This window comes from Tyto alba, unplaced genomic scaffold (genome assembly GCF_018691265.1).
Source record: "Tyto alba isolate M040663 unplaced genomic scaffold, T.alba_DEE_v4.0 Super-Scaffold_6, whole genome shotgun sequence".
Classification (NCBI taxonomy): Eukaryota; Metazoa; Chordata; class Aves; order Strigiformes; family Tytonidae; genus Tyto; species Tyto alba.
Window position 1 is genome coordinate 19684421 of NW_024881327.1, and position 12383 is coordinate 19696803.

A 12383-nucleotide genomic window follows, 5' to 3' on the forward strand; every position below is an offset into this window, starting at 1 on the left:
ACACCAGGCTGATACATTTCTACTTAGAACCAATGAAGCTGACTGCTTTGTGGCCAGTTAAAGATAATTTGTTTGAAGTCAAAGGTTACACATTCAGAGCACGATGTTGCTGTAAGTGAATGGAGCTTAAGGAGCCTTTGACTGGATATAGAATGCCTCAATACACAACCTTCTTCCGTTACAGGTAAGTATTTTTAAAGCAGCATTTCTCACTCTATTTTTGGTGCATAAAGTATGTAGGTGCCAGAAATGCTTAGAATAACTTGTCTGGGCAGCTTAATGTGCTAGACTGGGAAAACACAACCTCTTCGATATGAAGCCCCCCCCCCATAACACCCCATGCACAAAAAGACATCTGCAAAGCTTTCTAGAATTTCAGAAACCTACAGTGTTCTTAACAATTTCCAAGTACACAGAAAAACAATTTGATGCAACGCATGTATTTAGACTATAGGATGTGAAAACTCAAGTCTGTTCGCCACTGCATTAGGCAAGTGGAAAATTGCAACAGGGAGTCAAGCTTTGAGGCTCATTTAATTGGTTGCATATGAAAAGGAAGCATATTTTGGTTAAAAGCCAAGCTGTAAAGGAACATGCATATTCATTTTCAGGATTTTACAGTGCAGTTGAGAAAGCAAAAGCACCTTTTCTGTGCAAGCTATGAAAATGTCAGCATTCTGCAGTGAAGCAAAGTTTTAAACAGTTCTGCAGGTGAGAAAACACACCACCTTCCAATACCAGTTATGGAGAAAACAGATAAAAGTTTAGGAAATCGGGTAACAAAGAGTCCTTTGAATTGCTACTAGAACAAGCTTCTGGCTTGCACTAGTGTTTGAAAAAGATAGGGCAGTCTTGCTGTACTACTTAAAACCTTCAATTTTAAGGCCTAGTTTCAGTTTCCAAGTGTTGACACTGATCTTGCTGTTCTGCTACTGCGTAATGGACCGAAGATGGATGGACTTCAGTTGAACAGATTGTGCAATTAAGTAGGGATCCTCCTAATATAAGACAAAATCCAGCAAGCCAGCCAACAAATAACGCTTCCCCAAAATCCCACCTGGGAACAATATCTGGTATATTCTCATCCCAAAATTCCTGGACTGTGGAATGGGCAACCCAAGAAACTGGGACAATAGCTGTAATTCCCGATATCCAGAAGAGCATTCCTCCAAACAGCAACAGCCGTTTCTTTTGTTCCTGTTGTCTTTCACCAATTTTCAAACAGTCCAACCCAAATCCTGAGAGCAAGAGGCCCAAAAGCCCCAATCCATTGGAAAAAAACATCAAAATCCTAGAAAACCTGAGCTCTGGAGGCAAAGCTAGGAAAGAATCGAAGTCCTTGCACTGCATTCCCCCTTCTTCCTGGACAACACAAGCTTGCCAGAGTCCCATGGTCCAGATCTCCAGTTCATTCAGTTCCAAATTAAGATTTTTCCACTGGGGTAAATAGGTAGTGAGACAGGATAGGACCCATCCCAACAGAGAGAAGAGTATGCCACTTAATTGCGTCAGTGGTCGATAGACCAAGGCCATTATAAGAGCAGAGTCCTAAAAGCTTGAGGAGGAAGGTCTCCCCAGCAGTTCTGTAACAACTGCTACCTTGAGTGATGGTGGAAGCTATGATGACTTTAATTCTCTGCTGCCCCAAATATAAGCCCTTGCTATTAACCCCTTGTAGGTTCTGAAACACTTTTTTGTTCTTCACAAATATAAAGTTTCACATAAAGGACGAAGGACTTTGCTAAACCATGAGTTAGGCTTTCCGATAAGGATTTGATCTGTTACCTTCCAATTTGCTTGGTAAAATTATATCCCAATGCCTGATGATTACAAGCCTGAGGATGAACAAAGAGGGCTCTATGACCCCTCACCCTAAAACACAACAGAAATCTTTGTGCTTCAATACGGATTAATTAGATTTTAAGTGGTGATAAAAAGTCAGCTCTGTGTGCAACAGGACTTCATTGTAATAGCTAAATTTGAGATTTCAGGGATGTAAATCAAGGCCTTGTAAAGAAAGGTAGACTGTTTGCCTATAATCTTTATTCTTAGACTTCCTCAACATACATAATGGTTTATCTTCCACTGCCCTGTTTTATGTCCCCAGCACTGTAAAAGACACTCTGTAAAAGATCCTTATGTTTCACATTTTCTACATTCATTTCTTTTAAAACGGGCTTTGTTTTGACTGACTCTTAAGGGGAAAAGGAGACGGGTATGGTGAAAGTACCGTAGAAAATGAAATCCTAGACATCCCTCCACCATAATGAACCCAGGCAGATCATCAGCCAGCATAAACTTTACCTGCCCCAGGACTTCAGCAACACCACGGTAGCAGCTTACGCCAGCTCAGTGTCCCCTTTCCTAGAGCCCATGTCCCAGATGGCACAGAGTGTATACACTTAGTGTCTAACAACATTTGGCACGCAATGCTCTCAGGGCCAGAAATGCCTAGTACCTTTCTGATCAAAGCAAGATACCATTATGCCATTACCCCATTAGGAAACTCTGCTTTTTTTCCCCTGCTCTCATGTCAGCTACACTTGTGCTTGCCGACAGGATCAGCAAGGACAACATCTGTCTGCTATTCCCCTCCAAAGATGTAACAGCACAGCCTGGACGGGAGGGAGCCCAGCAGTGTGAACACATGCAGACATCTATGACCCAGAGATATTTTCCAGTCTTTCTTGACTTAATTTCCTAGGTGTGATTATGTACTCCTCTGCATATTTTAATTCTCAGTTGCTCAAAATGGGTTATCAGGTGATGGAAGAACATAACACTGCTTTTGAAGGTTTCCAAAATCCTGAAGGGTCTCACTAAGAAATTTCACTGTGAGAAGATCTCTTCTTCCTCATTTCTGTATTGAGTCTTAACTTGTAACCCTTGTGTTCTTCCTGTCACAGGCTGTGAAGAACCAACACAAGGAAACATGATCTATTTCCCTTTTGCTTGTGTACCAACCCAGTCCAGCAGCTTGCACCTGGTCAAAAAATTACCATGCAGAAGAGCAGGAATCACCAGGGATATTACTGACAACACTGGGAACAAACCGAAGCAAGCAAGGCTCTAACTTTGGCCATCCACTAGGCAAAAGAAGAAAAAAGACCAACCCTGCACGCATTCAAACTCCAGACTGTATTTTCAGATTTGGCAGTGTCACTCCTCTCCCCTTTCTCTTTTTAGAGCAAGAATGCTAGTTCTGGAAATCATCACGACATTCAATGAGAAACTCCATAATTCCATTTGAATAATTTTTCAGATAAAAACAACTACGCTTCAGGAGTGCTTCTGCTCATTCAGGGGCTACGTGCTTATTTGACTTTAAAACCACAGTTACTGCCTGACTATTACTGGAAGCCTGTTGCACTTCTCTGGTCTGTGAACATTTAACATTTTCTTCTCTGCTCTTAATTCCAATAGTCGATACAGTGTGAGAGCACAAGATCAGGCATGGAAGTCCATTCATTCTGCTAACGTTGACCACAGCTGGAGCATTATGCCAGCCTTTAAATTTTAGCAATTGGAAGCAGACTGCTGCATCAGTAACATCTGCCAATTAAGTTCTGCAACTTACTATTAGCCATACACTATCTTAGAGCAAGCAAAGCCTCTTTATACTATCCTGTGCAAGATTATAAAAGAATCCTTGTTCTTCCAGTGGGGAAAATAAAAAAAAAAATACAGGTAAGGCTTGCCTTGTCGTCAGGCTAGTAACAAGGTCTGAAATGCCTTGACTTGGAACTTACTGGTCTTATGAAAATCTCAGCAAATCCATAAACAAAAGGTCTTCCAGCTGAACTGAGATACACAAACTTCTGGATTTGTAACTGCCTTAGTCCTATCTCCCTTGTCCTTCTTTCCACTTTTCCTCCCCACTGTTATTTCTTTCTCTCACATCTAAAAATCTCTCATTCCCAGAATAATATTCTTTTGGTAGGCTTGTGCCTGCATGGAACTAACATGTCAGAGTTACCCCAGAGCCTAAGGGCTGGAATTGGACTCCCATCAGTTTCAGCCCTATTGCTCGGGGTAATTTGAAACATAAACCCAGGGCGCACTGTTACATTGCGATGACAAAATACATCTGCTGACATCTGCACAGCCTGAAACAAGGGCACCACGAGGGGTTTCAATGGAGATGGCCACTGCCCCCAAGCCGTGGGGCTGGGAAGCTGCCTGCCAGGGACGTCCCCAGGCAGTGCCGTGGGGCCTGTGCACATGTGAGCAGCTCCAGGACACCTCTGCCCCTTCCCCCTCCCCTGCTCGCCAGGCCAGCCCCCGCAGCAAGGACTGTGCTTGTCAGGAAGGAAAGGAAGAGTAGACACAGCTTTCACTGACCAGTGTGCTTTCTGGAAAGGAAGGTGAGGATGATTTAGAGGGGTTTCTGACTGGGTTTAGAGCATCTTTTATTTCTTTTTCCCCCTATAGACTTTAAAGACTGATGTATGTAACGTTCAGGGATACCATCCTACAGAGACTTAAGCAGCTAATCTCAGCATATGAGGAACTGAGCTGCAGAGAAGAGAAACTTCTGGTCACATTGCCAGTGCCTGCCTCATGCAGGAGCCAGCAGAGTCTCTCTGGAGCATCACCCCCCCCCCCGAAGCCAGGCACTTGCCATAGACACACAGATTGGCACATCTGACACTTGCTGCTGTTGCCATTTGACTGTTTCAGCAGTCAGTTCTGTGAGACATCAAGCTTTCATACCTCTCATTACAGCAACGCCCATGAAGAATATAGCATAGGTCATGATCAGGTTCCTACACTTTCAGCAATACAGTTTAAAGTGTTGGAGATCACATCATTCATTCAAATTAACTCCAAGCACCATTTTGCAAACTGATTTTGACTACACTAACGCAGAATGGGGGTGGTCAGCATGCATAACATTTTGTGCAGGTAAGTGCATTATATTTTTACTCCCCATAAACCCATTTTAGGCTGAACACAAGGATTCTGAATCTTATTGCAAGTAATACATGCTGGGAAACTCCATGACCGGAGATAGATACACTAATATTTTACCCCCTGCAAAGAGTATTAGGGAATTGTTGTCTTTACACAGCTCTGCAGCCCACACAATTATCCAAATGTTTTATGTTCAGCGTAAGCGGAAAGAAATATCAGGTGCAGCACTTTGGGAGCTGATTAGGCAATTTAATCCCACAAAAGCAGTCAGTGTATTATAAGAGACTGATTCTTTCCTATACTTTCAGTTCCATCATAAGGCATAAGCATGTTCATGTTGTGGGCTTGTTTATTCTCCTCCAGCTGTCCAAAAGCATGCTCACCCATAAAGTACAATTGTCTCCAATAACGTTCCCCAGACACTACCATAATTTTTGCTAACCTGAAGATAGTCACAGAGTTCCCTAAGTATTTTTCTTTGCTCATTTAAATATCTAGTATTTTCATGAATCATTCACAAGTCTCTCTTTAGATTCCCATCTTATAGATACATATGCAAAAGATGGAAATATGAGCCAGTGTATAGATTTTCTATAACTGAATCCTAGTTACAGCCAATAAAACATAGATGCTGTCAGAAGTTGGCAAGGTAGTGTCTTCAGCATCTTACTACAAGCAAGTTAATTCCTTCAGCTTGGCAGTCTTTTGCTTTCCACCTTATTGCTTGAACTGGAAGTTGTGGCAGTTAGCATTTTCTTACCCAACTAAGAACTAATTTCTTTGTGATGCTGGATTATCTTTCGGTTTTGCATATCCAATGTGCCCTTCAGTGAAACCACAAGAAATATCAGGAAAAGAACACAACCCCTACTGCTATCCATATTGACTTACTCTAGTCTGCATTTAGGTGAACGTTGGCAAAAGTAATTATTCGTATTGTTAGATCCTAAAGTTTCAGGGTGTTTCAGAGAGAATCACAGCTGAGAGAGGTTGGCTTCTCCCTGAATAATTATCTGTGTGTCTCCAACCACTGAGAGTCATAAACTTTGCAACAGAATGATACCAGGTACATTCTGGCCTGCTAATGAAGTGGGCTGATCTGAATTTTATTTGTTACTATGGTTGTTCTTCTGTTTGATTCCTTCCTTGTTTCCGCTATTGAAATAACAGCAGCGAGTTAGATGCAGCCTCATCTAGAGATGGAAGGGTAGATGTAGCGCTCATGTGAGAAGTCCAGTCAATCAGACTGACACAACATCCACAAATACGCCATACTTCAGTGTATGTGTGGCTCCAGGTGTTATACACCTGCTTGACCCCTAGTGAGATCCACAGCAGCAACCCTTAATTATGGACACTTAAGAGCCTCTACAAAAGCAGGGAAGAGAAGCAAGATGGAGAGGGGTGTGCCGGTGATGAAGATAATGACAATTTCCATTTTGGAAGGGGAAAAGAGAGTAACTTTTAAACACACATATACACAAATAACATATCACTACACTTTCATAAAACATCTAACTCAATATTTAGAGGCGATGATTTATGAGACTACATTATTTGTTTCTGTATTATATCTGAAGATAGTTCTTCTCAGTGAATGCTAGGATGCTGCTAGAGCAAAGAAGTCACAAAACAAATAACTGAATATTTTGTGGAGAGGTTACAGCAGATGGGGACAGTCCAGCAGAGACAAAGCAAGTCATCATGAAGGCCGTATCACCTCTTCTGATCCGCCCTCCCTGACGCAGGCAGAGAATACACCCCAGCAGTGCAGCCACTGCTGATGATTTTACACTGCTGGTGCAGCAGGGCTGGCACGCAGAGAGCAAGGCAAAGCTGGGGTGAGTGCAGCAGTGGAAGGCAAGGACTCAGCGAGCACATGCCACCTCAACACCTTCAGAAGAGCCAGGAAGGGGCTGCAGAACCTTCTCACACGGGAAAAGCACAGCCATCACTGGCCCTCTGAATAGGACCTCCCTCCTCACATGGGCATACTCCCACCTTTTCAGTACTGCCAGGACTGCCTAGCCCTGCATACCTTCCCCCTTCAACCACTGAATGCAATTCATTAAGCAACTTTAACAAGAGCCTATTATGCATGCAAAAAAAAAAAATGTAGTTGTATTAATCAAAAGCTTGAAATAAGATCTCATGTAGGATTAATGGCAGTTGGACAAGATGTAGAAGGGAAAGGCACTGAAAGAGTTAACCACAGCAAGATGAAACTGCCTATTTCTGCTTTAGGGACTTATTCAAAAGACTGAAATGAGAGAGGGTAGATTTGCCATCATTATACTGGAAGAATAAAGAATGCTTTAAGGCTCAGTACTTCAACCTTTGCAGAAACTTTTCCATCACCATCCCAATCCAGACTTCAAAGTGAGGGTTGACTGGGTTAGAAAATTAGCCTTATTCTTCAGGGAACTATTTCTGATGTACTGTCAATACAGGAGATTACTGTAAGTACGAAAACTCATGTCACTTGAACAGTGATTGGAATGTGATTTCCTTGAATGATGAAAGTCTATGAAATTAATTTCCGAGCTGTAAAATATGTAGGCTTCTTTATCATTATCCATCCCTTATTATGAGATTCTGGTTTAATAGAGTGTTACACATATATATTTCTATAATGCTCTTCATTTAACACCTGCAAACAATTATTATAATAAGCTTTCTCTCACTCCTTAAGATGTGTTTCTTATTATCAGCAAACTTAGGAGAAATTATTTGTAGTACCCAGTTGAACCTACATGGGGAACTGTTATTGCATGACAATAGGGATTACAAAGATAATATGGACTTGTTAACCATAAATTAGAAGACTGCACATACCTTTTAACATCAAGCTAGCATGAGTGTGAAATGAGCCGTGATAATTTCTGACAAGTGAAGGAAGTGTGAGGCACCTGTGGCGTTTTGCTCATCTGCCATAATTGAGATTTGGGGGGAAGGGAGAAAAGAAGCTGAACAAATTTATAGTAGTTGTTTGAAACATGATTGTTCTTCAGATTCTCGTGGGTTAAACTGTTTTAGTGTTCTACCTCTTAAGGTGCAGGGAGCTAGGAGACGCAGAAAAGAAAAGTCTTTCCTAGCAAACTGTTGTCTGTAATGTTGCAGAACTTTTGGGAAAAAAAAAAAAAAAAATTTTCTTCCAGGATTTAAATATCCACCTCCCACTGAAATCTAAGGAAGTTTATAGTTTAAAGAGTTCATGACATCCAGTCATTAACAAATTAAGCCATTAACTAATACTGACAAATGTTAAAACTTAAAATATACACCAGGCAGCCGTCTGCCATATTCATCCCCACCCCTTCTCTCTACTCCTCCTCACCTTCCCTACTTCACTTCAAAAAAGCTAAAAGGTCCCTATCTATTCAGGTTCCTTCAGGGGGCAGTGAGGTGGGAGTCAAGTAGAGATGCCTATGGCTACTCATGAGGAGGAGTTGGGTACTGGGAGGGAAGGGGGAACAGCAAGTTTCCTCCCTTCGCTTTCCCTTGGCCCTCCCACTGATTGCAGCCACCCAGCAGCATCCTCAGATGACAAATACTGCCTGCAGAGCTGAAAAGGATGATGCACAGAACCCACTAACACATCTAATGCATGATGTAGTGCAAAATATGGTACATCTGAGACAAGTGAGTATGCAGGAGCTCTGATTAATTCCGCATCAGTAGATTGAGATAACACCTGCCCATGTTCAGTATCAACCTAAAGAGAGAGAACTGCTGAGGACTTCTAATATTATGCCTCTGCAACAGTTATGTGATAATTATTTCAGTTTTATCTAATCGATGATGGCTGCATACGGGAAAGGTACTAAATATCTTCTGCAAAGTATCACACACTTGGATAGAGATGAGGGCTACCTTCATACTATGGATTCAAACATTTAAACAGAAAATTCTTTATCTTAAATGACAGACAGTGAAGAGGCTTAGGCTCTAACTGCACAAAACCAATTGTGAAGATAATTACAATTGGCATTTCACAATATAAAGATAACCTGTGTTCACCCGAGCAGACATCTGAATTCTTTGGTCAGTCACGAGTCTACATTGTTTTTTGGTTTTTGTTTTGTTTTGGTTTTGGTTTTGTTTCTTTTTGTTGGTGGTGGTGGTTTTTTTGGTTGGTTGGTTGGTTGGTTGGGTTTTTTCGGTTGGTTGGTGTCTTTTTTTTATGTAGCAGCCAGAAAGAGATACAGGGAAAGTGACTATTCTGCAATATACTCACGTCTCTGTATTATTTTGTACAAAATCTTATGTAGACAAATGGTAGCAACTGCAGGAGTTAAAGGAATGTGTAAAGACAATGCAGACATACACGTTACTGGGCTTGGTATATAATACAAGAATGGCAGTACTAGGCCAGGCCAAGCCAAAAGCTTATCTAGCCCATCAGGAAAAGAATATAACAACATGATAAGGATAGATTGATATTGTCTTCATCCTACAGTGTAAAGACCCCTGAGCCTGGACTTTAAGTCTACATCATCACATTTAACAGCCTTTCATGGACCCTTCCCCTAAAGCACACACTTGCTCCGTCCAAAGCACCTTACAACAATAACCTCCACAGTTTAATTTTCCCTTTCATCACGTTATCCCCTCTAATTATAAACTCAATGCTAAATCATTTTATCTTCTAGTCCCTAGTTCATATGTGATGTTCACTATTTGTCTTAATTCACTATCTCAAAACTATTATTTTTGGTATATACCTCTTTAATATCCTTACACAGATGTCTTGTCCATGCTAAAAGATCCTAGCTTATTATATATACAATTATCTCTAAACAGATGAGTGAGTGGTGACCTCTCTTGTGCTGATCCTACCTTCCCACTGTCAGGGTTCAATAGAGTACTCATGCTATCATTCTGTAAGAGAATTAATGTGGGAAAACGAACCTCTCTTCTTTCACACCACTACCTTCATGACTGTCATAGTTATGTTCCTGTTCACCATACACTTCAGGACAAAAAAAAAAAAAAAAAAAAAAGTAAAATCTTTCCTGAAGTTGGAAATACTGTGAACAGAACCATCTTGTTGATGTAGTGGTATGTTGGTATCTGCATTTTGCCATTTGGGAAAATAAGAACTCTAGCCCAAGAAATAAAATGGAAAAAAATGAATCCTCTGAACAGTAGTCTGCTTGAAATCTAGTATCTTTCACTGTAAAATATGATCTAAAAATGGGTATTTTTTTTTTTTTAAATAGGAAGGATACACTCCCAAGTGGATGTACAAATGAGTTTCCTGTAATACTCTGCCAGATGCACAGATGGCATGAGATTAGGAAAGTGCTCCTGGCACCAAGTACATGATGATTTTCATAAAGTATAGGTTCAGTGGTTGGGAGTAATGCATCTGTATTCATGTGAAAACCCTTTATGCTACATCGTATTATCATGCTTTCTCTTTACCTAATTATCACTTCTCTGCAGGACAAGGATCACAGAATTTGCTGCTATTGGGGTAAAGGGAAAAATGGGGCACTATATCCCTCTTCTCTATCTGACCTGTATGTGCAGTTACATGAACCACAAGCCGCAGAAACACCATTGGCAGCCAGGTGCAGAAATATTTTTAACCTGAGGAGTTTCCTTACAAAGGTGCAATAAAATTACACGTAGTTTCCATATAAATCAAAAGAAGCATTAAAAGTCCTTTTTGTCCATCTTTTGCTTACAAGACAAGATAAATCAAACCTTGGCTAATAGACAGGTACTTAGCTTTTCTTTAAAAAACCTCTGCTGACATTAAAAACACAGCATTCCTAAGCAACCTATTCTAATGAAGCACTGGAATACAGATCATATTTCTAACACCATGTTCTTGTTCTTCCCTTTTATCTTCCTTTCTTAAGCAACAGCATCCAGAGATGGGCATTGTCAGCTCTCTTACAAACAACTGTTGCAATCAAATCTTGTTGCAATCCCTAAGAGGAAGTAGCGGTTTCTTGTTGTTATTGTTGACGCCACCATTAAATCACATTCAATTAAGATTTGCTATAATTTTGAATTCTGGTATGAGGTTCACATTCCTTGCAGCACACACACACACACACATTCTGTCTTGTGATGATGCTGAGAAGACAGGGACATTCCTCAGCACGTGCATGGAAGAAGATGGGGGCTGACAAGCATTCTCTTTCCTCTACTCCCTGCTAGATAATGATGGAGAACATGCAGGTATCCCTCCATGGGGCCCTGAAAGATAAGCCTTTGTCTCTGACCTCTGCAAGAGATTTGCTTTCAGAAATGTGTGATGACTGAGCTCCCTGCTGAAATCTTATTACACCTCCACAAATGCAAGAGAGAGGCAGCCTGTTTCAAATTTCTGAATCAGAGTCAAACTACGTCCAAATTGTGGAAGGCTGGAAGTGGAAAGGGAAGGGAAAGGATACATCTTGGGTACAACTTGGTAAAGATCTGGAGCTCATTTCCTAAATACTGTGCCCACATGAGGTATAGTGCATATCAGAGAAAAGGCAAGTCAGTCTGTAGCTTCAGCACTTTCTGCCTCTTAATTACAGAAGAGTCACAGAACAGTCTTTTGGATTATTTTCTAGGGCACAGAAAACATTCGTGTGCTCAAGTCATCTCACAGCTACCATGCAGAGTATCTACCTTTCTTGTTGTCAGACCATGTTCCACAGAACATAGCAAATAAACTGACTTCTCAGACTTGTACAGGAAAACACGGTTCTATCTCCAGTTGATCTGGGGTAGCCCAAGCTGCAAATCCAGCAACCCTGATAGGGCTGAGGAGATCAGCTGCAGTTAAACAAGTTGGAGGGGGGAACAGCTTTTATCATCATACAGCAATAGTGCTGCATCACAGCCCTGAACTCCCAATGCAACAGGATCTTCTGACCCGCTGTTGACTACAGCACTACAGTATTTGTGCAAGACCGAGAGAAGTGGGCCAGGGAAAAGTTTGGGAGCTGTCATGGTGATAACAAAAATCCTGGCTCCTATGTCTTTTGTGTGATTTAGCCTTCTGTAGCAGAGAACAGCAGGAGTGAAAATACACTGTTGGAGCCTAGTAAGTGACCTAAACAAACAATAACAGAAAAAAAAAAAAAGATCTTGGAGTGTAATGGAAGGAACATACTCAAGTTTCAGTAGAAGGATCTACAGTGTCAAGTACTGCAGCACAGCCTGGGACTGCTACAATCCCCAATGCCAGTTGGAATAGGAATTAAGGGCAGTAATGAATGACACTTGCAAATGAAACAGGAGCTACAGACACATAATTGGGAGTTTCCAACAGCTCAGGGAAGAAGCAGTAGCTGAGAGCTGCCTACTAACGTTTCAGCAGTACAGCAAGAAAGATTTACAGTCAGCTGGGCAAACTGGGACGAGAACCTTTCTTTGAGAGTGTGCCTCACAGAAATGCTGCAAACTATAGCATAAAAAGATCTTTGAAATGTTACGTATATTAAATATTAGAAAATTAATAT

The 12383-nt window shown here is 41.2% G+C and overlaps 1 protein-coding gene across 1 annotated transcript; it reads right to left on the bottom strand.

Moving 5' to 3' along the window:
- Positions 1–879: 879 nt before the first annotated feature.
- Positions 880–1533, bottom strand: LOC104364113 (claudin-22). The gene has a single exon (XM_009970683.1). It carries the CDS (start codon positions 1531–1533, stop codon positions 880–882), a length of 654 nt encoding a protein of 217 aa, XP_009968985.1.
- Positions 1534–12383: the final 10850 nt, after the last annotated feature.

What these genes read in the sequence shown, in the direction of transcription:
- LOC104364113 (XM_009970683.1), bottom strand. Translation starts at nt 1,533, where the DNA reads ATGGCCTTGGTCTATCGACCACTGACGCAATTAAGTGGCATACTCTTC.